The 18545-nt window shown below is 48.3% G+C and overlaps 3 protein-coding genes across 3 annotated transcripts; 2 read left to right on the top strand and 1 right to left on the bottom strand.

Annotated features, from left to right (window-relative positions):
* Positions 1-2524: 2524 nt before the first annotated feature.
* On the top strand, positions 2525-4414 carry LOC119320962 (FBD-associated F-box protein At5g60610-like). Its single transcript, XM_037594854.1, has 3 exons — positions 2525-3466; positions 3549-3677; positions 3797-4414. The coding sequence occupies exons 1-3, from the start codon at positions 2525-2527 to the stop codon at positions 4193-4195; spliced, it is 1470 nt and encodes a 489-aa protein (XP_037450751.1). The 3' UTR covers positions 4196-4414.
* A 2711-nt stretch (positions 4415-7125) lies between these two features.
* Positions 7126-15761, top strand: LOC119324342 (disease resistance protein PIK6-NP-like). The gene is made up of 4 exons (XM_037598128.1): positions 7126-7439; positions 7883-8530; positions 13324-15433; positions 15513-15761. The coding sequence occupies exons 1-3, from the start codon at positions 7249-7251 to the stop codon at positions 15395-15397; spliced, it is 2913 nt and encodes a 970-aa protein (XP_037454025.1). The 5' UTR covers positions 7126-7248; the 3' UTR covers positions 15398-15433; positions 15513-15761.
* Positions 15762-16939: 1178 nt separating this feature from the next.
* LOC119324300 (histone H2A-like) lies at positions 16940-17633 on the bottom strand. The gene has a single exon (XM_037598080.1). The coding sequence runs from the start codon at positions 17548-17550 to the stop codon at positions 17083-17085; it is 468 nt and encodes a 155-aa protein (XP_037453977.1). The 5' UTR covers positions 17551-17633; the 3' UTR covers positions 16940-17082.
* Between the last annotated feature and the right edge of the window lie 912 nt (positions 17634-18545).

The following is an 18545-nucleotide window of genomic DNA, read 5'->3' as shown; positions in this document are numbered from 1 at the left end:
GAACGATAGAACAAGTGTTTTTTTTAGATATAGCCCACTTAGATGGATAGTGGGCGCCAGTTCGAACGTGCCGATTAGGAGGACTTCTCCCATAGCATCCAGGGAATTTTGAAATTCCATAGCATTGTCGATTACAAACAAATGCGGTGCGCTAAGTGGGCTTACATAACTTCATGCCTTCGGCTTATCTTAGAACTGGAAGCATTGGCTTCTGCGGTCGTCCTTCAAGTGACTGAGAAGTGGCCATCGAGGGAGCCCTTTATTTCGCCTCTCTAAGTTCGAGACTGGAGCCCGCGCCTTCCAGGTAGAAGTAACCCCCTTGAATCTTACTCCCTCCGTCCGGAAATACTCTTAGAAATGGATGTATCTAAACTTATTTTAGTATAGATACATCCATTTTATCCATTTCGAGGACAAGTATTTTCGGACAGAGGGAGTACATTTCAGTGCTCCTGCATGAAGATCGTTACTCCTTTTACGCCCATTGTTTTTGTTAGGGAATGGTCCCAGTCATCTTGACATCGTCAGTGCACACCGTGAAGGTTTTGGCTCTCCAGAATGCAATTCTTCCTGTCTTGAGGTTGAGGTGCAGGTGCTTCCCTAATCCCTTGCTTGGAAAAGCTCTATGTCATCGTGACTTCATCCATCTTTGCTCTGTATGACTTGATGAGTATCTGGTTGACATATAATGTACTCCCTCCGTCCGGAAATACTTGTCCTAGAAATGGGTAAAATTGATGTATACTTGTCCTAGAAATGGATAAAATGGATGTATCTATAACTAAAATAAGTCTAGATACAACCATTTCTAGGACAAATATTTCCGGACGAAGGGAGTACTCCGTAGTGTAGTTAGCAACAGCCATTATGCCTCTTCTCTCCTTTTCCAATCGCATTACTTAGAGATGGATATGAAAATTCTGTGCCAGTATGACCCACTAAATCCAACGGAATGCCTTGAGACCCATCTAAGAAATGACGTATTAAAGAATTATGAAGGTTGTGGGCAGGATGCCCACTTTGTGAAGTTCTTTATTTTGAAAGCAGCAGTGCTAAATGAAAAAAAAAATGGAGTCCCTAGAAACTCTCGAAACAGGCTCTCGCCCTACTTTATAGATAAAGCACACATCAAAGAGCACACCCGGACGATACAAGATAGACCTATTAATGGCTTGTTTATTAACATGGGCTGCTACAAGTGGAAACTAGATCTTCTTTAGCTGCTCAGTTTGAAATTAGAAGTGATTCAACTAATGTTGATGCCTACATGGATATCCGTGACATTTCAAAGACCTATTCCTTCTGCTGATCGTTTCGTAGATGAAGTTGATTCTCTTTCAGAATACCATATCCATGGTTTGACAGTGGCGAATCGCTTTCACTGCTCATTTACAGACATGGGGTTGATGTCTGAAGGTTGTATTACCCTTTTCTTGTTTTGTAGATCAGGTTGATGCCCCATGATTTTATTTCTTTGTCCAAACCCCAAATTTAACATGGCTGCTATATTTATAGTTATAGCCTTGAGTCCTTTTGTATATCATCCTGACGGGCCATACTATGCAACACTAGTTTACTGCCAAAATCTGTAATGTAATCTAATGACTGCTAGGTTTTGTGCACTTTCTTTCAAAAAAAAGGTTTTGTGCACTTACAAATCGACTCTCCCCTTGAAAGCTATGGTCCTCTGGCAGTTGGTTGCTGCACCCAGTATTGTTTTGTTTATTGTCGCTTGCATTTCTCATTTCGATTGGGATGTGAAATATCCACATAGTTTCATCTGGGATACTGCTGCTGTAGTGAATTGAATCTATGTAGCAGTTGTGTCTAATAAAAGACAAAGGTTGCATAGTTCTGATGTGGGATAAGTGCGGCTTGAGTTGAATCTCTGTAGCAGTTGTGTCAAGTAATAACAAAAGATTTTGATTCTTTTTTCCTGGCGAAACTCGCCAGGAACAAGCGTTGTTTAGTTAGAATAAAATTTGGGCTTGATAGAACAATGAAGATAATACAGAATGCACACCTTACACAAGAAAAACATAGGTTACTGAATACACTTTAGGGCTGAATACATGGGAATTTGATCATATGCCACACTTAAATTAACCACTGACCAAATGCCCCTCTTTTCTTTCGCAATAGATAATATGTATTTTTCAGTTACATAAATGTTTTTCCAATTTCTAACTGCAATATTGCCACGTGAAATGAAAAATTAATCCTTGTGGCAAACTTGCAATTTCCTAACTTTTTTCCTTTATAGTCCAGCCTTGATAGTCAGGTATTAATGACATAGTATGTATCTATCATATGGGTGGGCTATCAAATTGGTTGTAAATGTTGTGGCAATGAGCTAGAGCCAGCAGACGGCTATTATTCGCCATGCTCTAAATAAACCCGTCCCTCCGCCACCAACCGCCAAACCGTATATCTCCCTAGCAGCTGGCTATTATTAGCCATACTCTAAATAAACCCGTCCCTCCGTCATCACCGCCCAAACCCTAGATCTCCCCAACCGCCGGCCATGGAAAAGGCGGCACCGGCCGCCGTGGCAAGAAAGCGCGAATCCGATGGGACCGCTGGCAGTAGGCCAAGGAATCGGGCACGCTGTGGCAACTATGATGGAAACTGGGTGGCCGAGGATCCCATCAGCCGCCTCCCTGATGCCATCCTCGGCACCGTCATCTCCCTTCTCCCCACCAAGGACGGCGCACGCACTCAAGCCCTCTCCCGCCGATGGCGCCACCTTTGGCGCTCCGCGCCCCTCCACCTTCAGGCCAATAGCAGCCTCTGCAGCAACCTTCGCTCGCGCCCCACCATCATCAACAGGATCCTCTCCGACCACCCTGGCCCCGCCCGTCGCTTCCACTTCCCATTCATCCAGTTCACATCCGGCGACATAGACAGCCGGCGCACCGAGCTCGACGGCTGGTGCCAGTCCCAAGCCCTTGACGGCCTCCAGGAGCTCGATATCTACTACGGGAAATGGTCGTCAGAACCGCCTCATATTAGTTTCCCGCTGCCGTCATCTGCACTCCGCTTTGCACCCACCCTCCTCGTGGTCAAGATCGGCTCGTGCAATTTCCCCAGCGAGATCTCACCATCGTTGAGTTTCCCCCTCCTCAAGGAGCTCACCCTCCGGTGCGTTTCCATCTCGGAGGATGTATTCAACCGGGTGCTCTCTGGATGCCGTGCCTTGGAGAGCCTTCTGCTGTGGGACATTCTTGCTGCGCGTCGCCTCCACATTCGCTCACTAACTCTTAAGAGCATTGGCTTCCGTGCTCGTAGTGCTTGCACACAAGAATTAGTCATTGAGGATGCTCCCTGCCTCGAAAGATTTATGTCACTTTATCCTCCGGACATAAGTTTTGAGACTATCCGTGTAATTGGTGCACCTAAACTGAAGACATTGGGCCTTTTTTCACCATGTGTATCCACACTCCAGATTGCAACTCTCGTTGTCCAGGTAGCAGTAGCAACCTTCTTGAATCTTGCATTTCCTGTACCTACATGCATTTCATTATTTTTTATGTTCCTTTTTTCTTCAGGGAATGTCCCCAGTCAGCTTGGCAAACTCAGTATGCACTGTGAAGGTTTTGGCTCTCTACTCTTCTGGCTCGAATGCAGTTCTAAACGTCCTCAGGTGCTTTCCCCGCTTGGAAAAGCTCTATGTCACTGTGAGTATTCGTCTTTGATTGCCTTGTCAATGTGAAATTTTATTTTGAGGTAAGTTAGCCGATAGTAACCTAATCTGGTTAGAAATGGCTCTAACATCATTTCTCTCCTTTTTTTCCAGTTGAAGAAACACCCAAAGATGGATATGGTAAATGTGCACCTGTGTGACCCACTAGATCCAATTGAATGCCTCGAGATCCATCTAAAAAAATTGGTATTTGAAAATTACAAAGGCCGTGACCAAGATGGCGACTTTGCGAAATTCTTTATTTTGAACGCAAAAGTGCTGAAGGAAATCAAATTTTCAAGCCCTAAGGGCAACGATATTAAATGGGTGGCCGATCAACAAAGGCTGTTACAAGTAGAAGATAGAGCTTCTCGAGATGCTGAACCTGAATTCAGAAGTGAGTTTAGCTGTTTGGGTAACACCAAGCATATTCATGATTTATTGGATGATCCCTTTGACTGCTCGTGTTGTAGAATTGAATGGGATGTTCTTTCAGGTGAAGCATGTCCATGATTCGTCAATGGCCGATCTTTTCAAATCCTTATCTCATAGACAGTGTTAATGCCCAAATATTGTGTAGTCGTTGCCCCTTCTCTAGAAGGGATATATGCTCGAAAATTGTATTATCTTTTGTCCAGACTCAAATTTATGGCTGCTCAATCTCTGGTTAGAAGTTATTTCATGTTTTCGTGTCTCACTAAGTTATCTATGTTGAAACTGCAAAATGTATGAATGAAAAAGGGTTTATCAAAGCCATTTCCGCTCATCATGGGTGCAAATATATTTACTGATGCAAAATGTATGCTGACTGCAAAACATGCTTGTATTGAAAAATCAATCATCTTTTCACATACAAAAGTTTGTAAGGTTTCCGAAAAAGGGTTTCCCCCCGCTTTGTATTACAAAGCAACAACACAGATACAACCACCGATAGGTGCTGGGGCGGAAGCAGCAGTCACGCCCGAAAGAAACGAAAGAGAAAATACAAAAGGAACAAATGCCGACACCGGCAGATCAACAAAAACGAAGAAGCCTCGCGACTGCTGCGGAAGTTTGTAAGGTTTGAGTGCTGGTTTTCGAACCTCTTCCGTTTATATTTTACTGTACTCTTCTCGGTACAGATGCTCCTCTGAACTCTTGAAGTTTTGCTTCTGTTGCATAATTATCTGTTTGTAGATGAGGTGTTTGGTTGTCATTTTAATCAAAACTTCTGCTGCTAGGTTTGGAGGCGAGCCTGCACTGGTCTCATCCAAATGGAATTGTAAAATCGTCTCATGGTGGGAATATTAACAGCCGGGACCTCGTATTCAGAAACAGCAAGGTGGTCCATTTATTGGTTTATGCGCACTTCTGCCTGTTAAGTTGTTTTCAGAAATTATTACTAGGTAAGAATCAATCTTATTCGCTGTTCTGTGATGACGGAATGATTTGTCAGTTTCACTGATTATTTACGATGATTCTAGGTTGGTTACGAATCCCCTTTAGTAGTCTGTGCTTTTTAGAAAATGGAGAAACGATGACTGTCTTTGTAAACACAAAAATTGCTTCATGTAGTATGGCCATATAGTGTTGATGTGTAATTGGTATCGTCAGAAGTTCATTATCACTGCCATGTTATTAATGTATTTTTGCAAGATACTCTCTTGGTTCACCGCGAATAGCATTAGCAGACAACTGGTAGTGGTAGGTTGTGGGTAGAGTAGATGATTCGGTTATCTGGGAAGCTGGTGAACTGTCGAACCACGTGTTTTTATCACCTGAACTTCCGCGAGCCATAGTTTCTCCCTGCCCATTTGTTCTGTGCATTCCTCTGATAATTTGTGCCTTGCAACTTACATAATTCTTTGAATGGAAATGCTTTGATCTTACAAATGGTCGGACGACATACGAGGTTCCGTTAGTTGTACTCAGACACATCATTTTTGGGGTAAAGTTCATTTTTGCTGATTTTGTGGTCGCACTATGGTGAGCTCTCAAGATTTGGCTCTCAAATGCTCATTAGTCAGTTACCTTGGTAATCCATTGCATTCAGCTGGTATGCTTGAGCCTGATCCTGGTTCAGTTAGCGTCTTAGCGATAATGACACCGATGGCGGAGGTGGAACTGTAAACCAACTTGACAGTGAGTGTTTCGGGCGCCCCTGCTTCAGTTCCTGATCAAACCGAATTTGCTTGGCTTTCTTCATTTCATTTTCATATGACGGCAAACTGAACTGCCGCGAGTCTTCAACTGAACGACATGCCTTGCACGCTATGTAATTTGCTCCAAAGAACATCTGACGAAAACCTTCGCCTCGCCATCGAGCCGGTGTCTGGGCTCCCCTTGGACGTGGTGACTACTACCGAGACCGCGTCCTCGGTGAGAGACGGCGAGTCATCTGAACAATTTTTTCAGTTGCACTTGAGGATTAGCAAGCTCATGCGGCGAAATAATTATCAGTGCCTCTTCCTCTCTCACGTTTGGAGAGTGGGCCCTACCTGCCAGCAGTGGCGTAGCTGTAGGGTGGCCAGGGTGGTCCATGGACCACCCTGGAATTTGGCCCATTAGTTTAGTACTTCTTTGGAAAAAAAAACATACCCAAGCCCAAATCAGGTCTTAGCCCATGTACGCGTATGTACGTTGATCGTTCCCAACTCTCGTCTCCTTTTCCTCTGGTGATCTGGTCTAAGTCTTAAGATTAAAACCTAGCGCCATCGCCCAGCGCAAGGCCGGCACTCCGGCAGGGCACAGGCTGACGGAAGGCGAAGGACGCGCGTCCCGGCGGCCGACGAAGGAAGCGCGCACCCACACATAGGTACAGCCCCGTGCACTGCGCACTAGTTATTTTCTTTTCTACTTCAATGCAGAGTAAGATTTTTGTTCTTCTCTAATTCAAAGCAAAATTTCCTTTTGCTACGAAGATTTGAACGATTTGTTGAGAGTGCAAGCTTTAAAGTTTTTTGCAATTGATAATTTGTCAATTGAACCGATTGAATCATTAGGGCTTTGTTCCAACTAAGTTAATGTATTAACATTTTTGTACAACCGTTGCAAAAATGAAGAGGACATGAGACATTGCATCCCTTTTTTTTATATGGATCCGACAAATAAGGCATGTTATATTTTAAGCGAATGTAAGGCTTGAACATGAATTTTAATATGCTTTGATAGACCTCATTGATATGTGCTTTGGATATATTCTGTGTGCATATGTTGGTTTGATATATTTGTGGTGTAAATTTTTTTTGTACCAATTGGATCACCCTGACATAAAATCCTGGCTACGCCACTGCCTGCCAGTGTCCACCGATGCCCGATGGGCTTCCAGGAAACTTCCTTCCGGCATAGCAATTACGGCGAGGGCCAGGGACTGTTGTCCTACCATCACACACATACAGTGTCGTCCCCGCGTAGCAATTACTCCTCCTGCTTGCTAGTACTGTCGTAGGCTGCAGTAGCTCGCAGGCAGCACTCCTCCATTATTGCCACCCCACTCTCCCAAGCTCACCACTCCGCCATTCCTCTATCAGACGCAACCAAGATCCAACAATGGCGATTCCTTAGCGAGAGGGCAGTGAGCGAGGGAAATGGCGGGGGTGCGCGCCGGGACGGGGGCGCTGACCTCCCTCCTCGGCAAGCTCACCGCGCTGCTCAGCGACGAGTACACGCTGCTCGCGGGCGTGCGGAAGGAGGCCGAGTTCCTGCAGCGCGAGCTCGGCGCGATGCAGGGGCTGATGGAGACGCTGGCCGCCAAGCCTAGGCTCGACCCCGAAAACATGTTTTAGAGCCTATGCACCCGGGTACTCCTTATCCAACCACTCATTTCTGCATCAAGATTCGTGCAAATAATTGTTTCTTTTTTGTTTCTCTCATATAGAACATGTATTTGTACTTTCAACTTTGCAGCACAACAAAGCTTTCTAATGTAGAATGTGGGATAAAACTTACAGATTTTTTGGTCCAACATAAATATACAAAATGAGATTTTTTGATTAAAAAATCTTATTTTTCATATTTATGTCGGACAAAAAAATTTGAAAGTTTTATCTCACATTCTAGTTACAAAGTTATGTTGTACTGCAAAGTTTGAAGTTCAAGACATGTTTTATATGAGAGGAACAAAAAAGAGAAAATTCCATGTAATAAGATAGTTATGTAGCACAGATCTCAAAGCAACATTGAAGTGTTAGGATAGTGAGGCCCGGGTGCATAAGCTCACAGAATCTGCATTCGGCTCGACCCCCAGGAGAAGCTCCTGAAGGGCAACGTGCGAGAGCTCAGGTACGCCATCGAAAACTGCGTCGACCGCTTCATGCTCCTCATCGGTAGCAAGGGAGACGCCGACGGCGGGTTCATGAGCGACACCGTGCGCCGGCTCAAGACGCTGCGGAAACGCCATGAGCTCGCCACTCAGTTCAAGGACCTGAAGGCTCTCGTCATGGAGGAGAGCCAGCGGCGCGAGAGGTACAGGCTTGACAGCCCTGCCCAAACAAGCAGCGGGTCCGTCGTGGAGTTAGACCCGCGGCTGCCTGCGCTCTACGCGGAGGCCAAGGGCTTGGTGGCCATCGACGGCCCCAGGGATCGGGTTGTCTCTTGGCTGGCGGAGAAGAGCTTGGATCTGAAAGTGGTGGCCATTGTTGGAGGTGGAGGGTTGGGGAAGACGGCTCTCGCCATGGAGGCCTACCGCAACATCACAGGCGGCTTCGAGTGCCGAGCATCTGTGTCGGTGTCGAGGACCCTTTACATTGACAAGCTCTTGAAGGATGTCCTTTCTCATGTCGACGAAGATGTGTTTCAGAAATGCCAGAAGGAGAGGTGGGAGAATGAGCAACTAATCCGTCAGACCAGAAAGTTCTTTACAGGAAAGAGGTAGGCCTGCATCAATTGGTGTTTTTATATAAAAGAAAAACCATCCAGACTAGGACATCCGCAATAGGAATTACTCCCTCCGTCACCATTTGTTAGACCTCCTCAGGCATGTATAATGCTGGCATATGGATACATATGCCCCATAACAAAAAGTAGTTTGAGGCACCTATATTTATTTTTTCTCCCCAACGCAAGCTACCACTAGTGACCCTCATTAAAAAATACTCCCTCTGTCCCATAATATAGAACGTTTTTTTACACTACACTAGTGTAAAAAAATGTCCTATATTATGGGCTGAAGGGAGTAAAAAATAAAGACCCTATTACACATGCATCTCTACTTTTCTTCAACATTTTCATTTTTTGACACCGGACCACATCTTTTCTCTCCAAGCACCCGCCTCTTGCAGAGGATCCTGCTTCTCTATCCGAACCTACTTTACGTGATATCCGATCCTATATGGCATGTGAGGCATCACCCTGGGGCTATGCATTGTACATGCCCTTATAGTTAGTGTCAAAGTTTAATCATAAAGTTATAAACAAACATTATAAACCATATGTCATAAAATTTATATGGTGGAAATCCTCTTTCAAACACAAAACCAACGATATGCCTTATAACATATAAATCATATGTTGTTAGTTGTATAGATGGTCAAAGTTTGATCCCAAATATGAAGGGAGCAATAAACCCCGATGAAGGAAGTACATTGATACACTAAGCAGCATTAATCCAATTGGTGACTGCATCCAAATCGGTTGGAGTGAATTGCAGAAAACATCGACATTGAAGGCTAGGGTTGCAGAAACCACACTTTTACAGTTTTGTGCCAAAAACCACTAATTTCGAGGCTAATTTTTTGCAAAAAACACTAGTAGCTCACTTAGACCATTTTGAGCACAATTATGAAAGGTGGGTCCCGCTAAACAGGGTGATGTGGCATGACATAACATGTTACAAGTAGGTAGAATTGCATAGACTAAAGTGTAAAAAGCCCTAAAAGGATAAGGCCATTAAAAAAACATCCACCCCTTGCGTTTTCACTGCCAAGCCACCATGGCAGACCACGCTGCCGTAAGCCAAGCCACTGCCACCATCGCCGGAAGCCACCCCTCCTTCACAGCGTCGCCCCACCTTCCCCGGGCCGTCGCTCCTCCCTCCCCTCTGGATCCGGCCGCCTTCGCCAGCCAGCCTGCCGCCGTGGCCTCCACCCCTCCCTCCCCTCCGGATTCGTCCGCATCGGGCCGCCGTGGCCTCCACCCCTCCTTCCCCTCCGGATCCGGATGGCGAGGTCGTTCATTCACCGCAGGCGGCGCGAACAGCTGCAGGTGGCCCGCCTCCGTGCCCCGCTGTCCTAACAGACACCATCGGCCACGCACAGGAAGGGAGTGGAGGCCACGCCGCCGTCGCCAGCCGCCCCGCCGCCGGAATTCCCCTTCGCCCCGCCGCCGGAGCAAGCAACAGCTCCCCGGTCACGCTCGGGGAGGGAGTGGCCCGATGGAAGAAGGTCAAAGAACCCGATTGCTTTTTTTAGGGGTCCTTTTGCAAAATAAAATTGTGTCTGGATGTAATTGACTGTTTCTTTTATCATGTCACCCTGTTTAGAGGGACCCACCTGTCATAATCATGCTTAAAACGACCTAAGTGAGCGACTTGTGGTTTCTGCAAAAAATTAGCCTTGGAATTAGTGTTTTTGACACAAAACTGTAGACTTGTGATTTCTACAAGACGGTGCTTCAATGTCGATGTTTTCTGCAATTCACTCAATCGGTTGCATAGTCCTTGCTACCATCTATAAGTGGTGAATCCGAAGCAAGGACCACATACAGATCCAATAAGTAGTCAACTGGATGACTTGTCAGAAATAAGAAACTATTTTGTTGTTAAACACACTGTCATTGCAATATTTTCGGATAGTCCAATCCATAAAGTGCAAGCTAGCACACAAATTAAAGCCTTGTGTCGTCTATTGACCCCAGCCAGCTAGTCCCTAAACATATTCGAGATAGTAGTTGGAGATGGTCGGTTGAATGTCATGAATACTACACGTCATGCCAGGCGTACAATCGGGCACGAAATGAACAAATGTTGAATAGTTTCCACTCCCATCGTAAAAGCGCCACTTCCTCCTGCCACTCCAGCGATGATTGGCCAAATTATCTTTAGTTAAAATAACCCCTCAACATACCTACCAAATGAAATTTTAAATGTTTAAAGTTGCCTTGAGTTTCTAAATGAACTTTTTACCAAACCAGTAATTACCATCAGCGAGCGGCCGTCGAAATGAATAAGAGCATCTCCAACCGTTTGCCCCAAGCTCGCCCGACCAAGCGCTTTTAGTGTTCGCGCAAGCGGTTTTTTCGGCCTAGGGCGAACCAGTTCACAGCCGCGCCCCAGGGTTCGGCCCCCAAACATATATAAATTCAAAGTTTTACTTTCCCGTACCAAAAACGCCACAGTTCGGCGATCATCATGCCACAGGTCGGCGATCATCATGCCAAAGTCCGGCGAACAAAAAGCGTAGAAACAGCGGGAACTCATCAGGCGGCAGGCTCCTCTGCAGCAGGGCTGGCCAAGGTCGGCGTGGGTGTGGCCGCAGGGTCAGAGCTCGGGCTCGGGGTCGGCGTGGGCGCAGTTTCAATGCTCGTGCTCGGCGTTGGTGTCGGCACATCTTCAGCGCGCGTGCTCGGCGTAGGCGTGGGCGTAGGAGCGGTGGTCGCCGCCGGTCCCGACATCTGGTTTAAGATGAGGCCGCGCTCCGTCAGGTACCACGTCTTCACCTGCACGTCCATCGTCGATGTGTCTGCCCCCATCAAGAACGCCAGGTCGGTGTTCCTCTTCTTCGCGGCGACGTTGGTCCTGAGAAGGTCGAGCTTGATGTCATGTTTCGTCATCAACGCCGACTACCTCGCGTCGGATTTCTCCTCCCTCTTGGCGGCGTTGCTCTTGGCGTCAGGGATGCACTGCTCGATCGACGATTGCAGTCGTTCGGCAGCGGGTGTCGCGTCCCTCGCCGACCGGCTCGCTTGTTGCCATCAGGGCGCCCTTCTGCCTCCGTCGGGACAGGCGCGTCCGGGTTGTAGGTGTCCTCGCCTTGGCGAGAGAGAACCGGACCTCCATCCATTTCTTGCATGAATCGATCCTCCTGAACACGTGAAGGAACTTGAACTCTTGGTCGCCGTTGTCTTGACGAAACATGTTGAACATCCGGACCATCTACACAGCCAAGGCAAAGGTGTCGGCGAACAAAAACAGCGAGTAAATGGGACGGCAAGCGGTGGCCATACCTGTCCCTCGACGTTGGCGCCGCTTTCTGGGCGAGCCGCGACCTCCTCTTGAATCCCATGCCATTTGTTGCAGGCCGTCTGGATGGTCGCCCAGTGGTTCGCCATTCCATGTGGATGTTGACGAAGTCGGGGTCGACCAACTTGCGCTCGTCGAACGCCGTCTTGATCCTTCTCCAGTACGTGTCGGCGTTCTGGTTCACGCCGGTGATCGGGTCGATGCTGACGGTCTTCCATGCTTCGGCGAGGCACTCGTCCTCCTTGGACATCCACTTGCCGCGAGGCTCGCCTGACCTGGCGCTGGCTGCCCGCTTCTTCTTTTTCCCTTTGGCCGCCGGCTCCACCTCCACCGGTTCTTCCTCCTCCATCTCCTCCTCGGCGTCGTCGAGCTCATCCTCTATGTCGATGGCGGCATCCAGAGTTTCGTCATGGGGTAACCCGGGACACGAAGCAGCGGCGGCCGAGCCGGTCGTGAGGATCTCGTCCATGTCGGCCTCGGTGGCACTGAACTGTGGCGCCGAGCCGTGTGCGAACGGTAGGCCACGACACAGAGGTGGGGCAGGCGAACCTGAGTACGTCGGCAGTGAGTAGCTGTACTGAGTGTTGAGCCCGACGGCAAACACGGGGGAGGGAGTGTGCGGGTCGTGGTTGAAGCCGGACGGCGACGCGCTTGGCGGCGCACCATGCAGGAAGGTGATGTTGGGGTTGAAGGCGCCGTGCGCGTCACCGTCGGCGTAGCCAGGTGAGGCCGCGTACCCCCAGAGTGGCGGCGAGAAGCTGGCAGGCGATGCGACGCTCTGCTGGCTCCCCCACGTGGCTTGCGGGCCCTGGCCGCCCTGCGGATGCGGAACATTCGCCATCCGACGCGAGACGCTTCCTCCTGCTCCGCCGCCGCCGCCGTGTCCGTGGCCTTCTTCAAGATGAGCCTGTTTCGCCGGTGACCGCCTCCCTGCGGCAAACGTCGGCGTTCCACTAGGCGTTCGACATGCCCGGCGGCCTTGCCTTTGGCGCCCTCGGCTTCCTCTGTTTCGGCTGGACGGATTCAATGGCTTGGCGGGGCGGCGCATACTTCTTCGACAGCATGGTGGGCAGGAGAGAATGGCGGGAGCGGCGGGGGAGAAGGGGCGACACTAGAAAACGGCGGGAAATAGTCTGGTGTTGCTGACAGCGCGGATCCACGTGCCTTTTCGCTTCAGCCGGCGTCCCCGGCGCGATGGGTTCGCTGGTTGTAATTTCGGCCCAAACCGGCGATAAACAAGGTTCTGGGGGCGCGACTGGGCCGTTTTTCCCCGCGGGCGCTAAAAAAGACGCCCTGGGGGGCCTCTTGTGGGGCGGGTGGCTGCGAGTTTGATCATATTTCCGGACACAACTAGTTATCTGCTCACAAAGTAAATGTCGGTGTAGTGCAGATCATCATTTTTCTGTCAATGAACTTAATACTGTCATTTACATACAGTTTTTTTTGGATAAAAAGGATTTATTGATTCTCAAAAAATTACATGCAGGTACTTCATAGTTATTGATGATGTATGGAAAGATGAAGACTGGAAATTTGTCAAAGCGGCTTTTCCTGATAATCATAATGGCAGCAGAATAATTGTTACTACACGCATTACCAGTGTAGCTAACTCATGTTGTTCTAACTCTGGTGATCACCTCTACAAAATGGCAGCACTAAATGATGTTGATTCTCGAAGATTGTTCTTTAAGAGAACTTTCCACTCCGAAAAATCCTGCCCTCCTCATCTGGAAAAGGTTTCAGTTAAGATTTTAAAAAAATGTGGTGGTCTACCATTGGCTATAATTACAATTGCGAGTTTGCTAGCCAATAAACCTCAAAGCACAGGTGAATGGGAGAAACTGCAAGATTCAATTGGTACTGGTCTTTCATATGAGAATGATGATGGTGGAAAAGGAATGAGAGATATATTATTACTTAGTTACTGGGATCTTCCACACCACCTGAAGACTTGTTTATTGTACGTATGTATATATCCAGAGGACCACCGTATCAACTGTGCAGAACTGAAATCGAAATGGATAGCTGAAGGATTTGTTGCTACACAATGGGGAAATCTGTATCAAGAAGCAGAGAACTATTTCAATGGACTTGTCAATAGAAATCTGATTCAGCCAGTTGATGTTGGCTATGATGGCATTGTGCACTACTGCCAGGTTCATGATATGGTGCTTGACCTTATAATATCTTTGGCAGAAGAAGAAAACTTTGCCCTTATTCTAAATGGACGTGTCTGCAATTCTTTGCCAAGCAAGATTCATCGGATCTCCATACAATCTAGTGGGCAAGAACATAAAGGAGCAACCCATGAGATCACAAAAAGCAAGTTACATCTTCGCTCACTGAGTGTGTTTGGAGAAGAGGAGTCCATACCCCTACTTGTGGACTTCCGTTCCTTGCGCGTATTGGATTTACTTTATGGTGGTTTGTGGCGAGAGAATAGGCATATAAAGAATGTGGGAAGTTTGTCTCAGCTGAGGTATTTGCGACTTAATGGTGAAAAAATCACCAAGCTTCCTGACGAAATTGGGGAGTTACGCTACTTAGAGACTCTCCATTTGAGGGGTTGTAGAAGCCTCACAACACTGCCATCAAGTATGGTTCGCCTACAGAAACTGGTGCGCCTATTTGTTTACGCAGGCCTTTGGCTGCCTGCAGATGTGTTTGGGAGCATGCAAGCCTTGGAGGAAGTATCATGCATCAATCATGTTGACAACGCAGTAAAATTTGCAGAGGTGCTCGGGAATCTAACAAAACTGAGAAAGCTCACGCTGTGTTGTGAGACATCTCATATACGAGGACATGGTCGTAAGGAAAGATTTTTGGAACTTTTGCGGTCATCTGTATCCAAGTTGGCCGAATACAACCTTCAGTATCTTTATGCTCCTAATGAATTAGTAGAGTATATGTTCAAGGATCAAAGCCGCGCCTTTCCGCACCTCCAAGTTATTAAAGTGTTGGAATATATGAAAAGTGTTCCCTCAGGAATGGCTTCCCTAAACAATGTCGTCGATTTGGACATAGAAGTTCGGAGGTTTTATGAGGAAGAACTCCATCTTCTCATGGGTTTGCCTTCTCTGACCCATCTCCAGCTGAAGGTAATCGATCCGGAGGCTTGGGCGAGAATGACAGCGATGACTGTCGGTAGTAACGGATTCAAGCTTCTAAAGGTGTTCTGCTTTGTGTTTAAGGGGTTCACGGGAACAGGAATAGCATTTGCACCAGGTGCTATGCCAGCACTCCGACGGTTCCACCTTCAGTGGAAAGCAAAGGAGGTTATGTGCAAATATTCATATTCTGACAGTGCTGACATGGGCATCGAGCTTCTTTCAGGCCTTGAGCACCTCCAGATTGAAACTGATTGTTATGACGCAACTGTGGCCGAGGTGGAGGCAGTGGAGGGTTCCATTGCAAAAGCAATCGCCCTGCATCCCAACCGGCACACTCTTCAAGTCCATATCACTACTAGAAAGGACGATTGTACTATTTTCAAGGATGACGAAGAGAGGTCCGCGGCATGGAAGGAGTACTGGGCCGGACAGGCGCTCGGTGAGTATTGAGATGTAGGAGGTATACATCTCGCGCCGCTGGTTATGGTAAGTGTCTGTTTTCTTAGTTAGACTGCGCTGCGTCATGTCATTTACTGATCTGTTTTCTATCACTCTCTGTGTGAAGGAGCCCCATGGGAGCGTGATCAGTACGAGTGCCATCATGTCATTTCTCAGAAGTGTGCCATAGCTACGTTGTGCGGTATCCACGTTTGTTTAATTCTGCTATGTAATAAGACTCTGCAACTTGTTACGACGCTCTGTTTTCCTAAGCATTGTGCTACCATATTTCATGCATGGATCGAACGCCCTGGATGTAAGCTATTTTATGGATCATTTCTTGTTTGAAAATAAATCTTAGACCCTCTAAGCTGTACCTGAATCTGCAACTGGAATGCAGTGCTCCTTTTGCCACTTCTAATAGTTCAGTGTTGTAAACTGGGTCTATGAGTCGAGGTAGACACTGGGTGGAGTGTTGAGCTAAATCTCCCGAATCCGGATAAATTCACAGTCTAGATTTCATTTGTGTTGTGCCACCACACCGGTAGCCGGCGGGTTTTTCCAAAGTTAAGCAGAGGCATTGCACCCCTTTGGAAGCTTCATTGTACCCCTTTGGAGTATCATGCAACCGTAAGCCTGGTGAACAGATGGTGATCTACTCAATGTATCCACCACTGAACCCACGTTGGTTTTCATCATACTATGTACATTCGCCGGTGCCCTTGATCCATTCCCCAGATTTATCTAGCACACGGTATCCCCTCCCTGCCTACAGCGAAGGCATTATATTCTGACTTTGTAGAGAATTTACCTGAGTTTGTCGTCCACAGCCATCTAAAGCGATCTCCGCCCTCGTTTAACTGAATTTGTGACCAGAGAAGGAATACTCCTTCAATGGCCTGCTCCGACGTCTCCGGATCCGTATCAGCTGCCCAGCGGTTGCCCTGAGGGGAGGCCCTCCGCCGCCGTGAGTTTCTTGGCGCGTCTGAACATGGAATTCACCGAGGCGTTGGTTCTTTTTTCTGTCATTTTTGAAGAGATCCGTCCAGAAATTGGTTGTGCGCCCATCCGGGACATGGAGGATCTGGTAGATGGTTCCAAGATTGCAAAAGGATGTGCCAGAATCAGAATGGGCACGAAACTGAAGCGGGAAATCTCGCCGCTAAAAAATAACAGAGGATACAGTTTTCAGTTGCCCGCCAAACTCCCAGAACTGAAATTCAGAACGAGCGGCAAGTCTCCCCGCCAAATCGAAATTTTCGTCCAATCTTTTTGGGCGCCAAATTGGAGCGGGGAAATAGACACCGATTCTTACTTTTAATTTTCATTTTCGACAAGTGCTATCCGAAATTGGGGCGGGAAACCCCAGTACCCCACCACCAAATATTTCAGGCACGCGCCAAAGATGTTGATTCCCACCTACCTTCGCAATTGCCCGCCCCCCTGGGTGGATGAAATTCGAACGATATGAATCGTAAACCCACACCTACAGATGCAATTCTGAACAGAGCGACAACAAGGGGCATGGGCAGACGAAACACAGAACGAACAAAATGTATCAAAGCAACTTATTGTTTCATTGAAATGGCGGTCAGAAAATACAACAACACAGCAAGAACAGTCTACTTCGAACTGAAGTATCCTGAAGCACACCCATCCATACATCCCAGCTACTACAGCCTAACTAAGCAAGGAACCTAAGCCTTCTTGGGGGACTTGGCGGTCTTCTTGGGCGACTTGGGCTCCTTGGGGGACTTCTCGGCCGTCTTCTTGGGGAGCAGCACCGGGTTGATGTTGGGGATCACGCCGCCGTGCGCGATGGTGATGCCGGCGAGCAGCTTGCCGAGCTCCTCGTCGTTCCTGATGGCGAGCAGCAGGTGGCGGGGGATGATGCGGCTCTTCTTGTTGTCCTTGGCGGCGTTGCCCGCCAGCTCCAGCAGCTCGGCGGCGAGGTACTCGAGGACGGCCGCGAGGTAGACGGGGGCGCCGGAGCCGACGCGCTGCGCGTAGCGGCCCTTCTTGAGGAAACGCCCGATGCGGCCGACGGGGAACTGGAGCCCGGCCTTGACGGACCGCGACACGGACTTCTTCCTGGGGCCGCCCGCCTTGCGCCCGGCCGCGCCCTTCTTCCCCTTCCCGGTGGCTACGGTGGCTGAGGCGTCCATGGCGAGAGCTGGAGAAAGGATTCGGGAAGTGGAGAGATGTGTGTGGGGATTGCTTGACTGCTGATTGCCGAGTGCGTTGGTGGCCAAGGAGACGAGATTTGCGGAGTATTTATTCGAGGGGAGGGGGGAGGAGGAAGTGGCAGTGGGCCCATGGATCCGCGTGAACGTTCAATGGACGGCTGGATCGGGAGCTGAATGGACGGCTGTGATGCCAACAAAAACATCGATCTGTAACAGCATGTTTGGTTGGACACAATAGGGTTCCGCACAGGATGAAATTGTATTTGTTTGGTTATGTGCATTGAGCCAAACACAATAGAAATGACCGAACGGACAGTTTTCAGTGAGCCAAACTCAAGCGATGCAAAAAAAAAAAATGATGGGTCCGGGGATACAACCTCTATGATAACCGGTTGTATGTGAGGTTGCATGTGGTGTGTTTGATTTAACACCTAATCTCGTTCACTTATTGGTTCCGTCTAATCTAGACGATGGTGCTTAGATTTAAGATAAGGTTCATATATGAAAAGAAGCACATCCATGTCCATGTTGGGTTTAACAGTAGGGTGCGTCAACTGCAAATAAAATTTTCCTACGCACAGAACAACCAAGAACTTGCTACGGGAGATGGATCACAGTTCGCTACCACTAGATGCGCAGTGCCGTGCAGCGGAAGAAGAGTTGGGGCAGCGCGTCCGCGTGGATCGTCTCCTCCTCGTCCGATCTCCCTCGAACAGCCGATCGTCCGATCTCACGTACAAGTTCGCCGGAGCGGCGCAAGTGCACCGCCTCTAACGGTATCCGCGCGTGCAGGAGGAACATCGTGCGGCGGACTGCTAGGTCCGATAACACAGTCGGCGGCGAGTGGAGGTGGCTATTCACAACACATGCAAACCCTAATGACGGCGCTGAAGCGATCAACCACATGAGTGTGCCGCACCTCCACTTTATATAGGCGCCCGTCGCTGGCTCAACACTTGGGCCTCGCACGGACC

The sequence above is a fragment of the Triticum dicoccoides genome, chromosome 6B (genome assembly GCF_002162155.2).
Source record: "Triticum dicoccoides isolate Atlit2015 ecotype Zavitan chromosome 6B, WEW_v2.0, whole genome shotgun sequence".
NCBI lineage: Eukaryota > Viridiplantae > Streptophyta > Magnoliopsida > Poales > Poaceae > Triticum > Triticum dicoccoides.
This window is presented reverse-complemented; position numbering and strand designations above follow the sequence as displayed.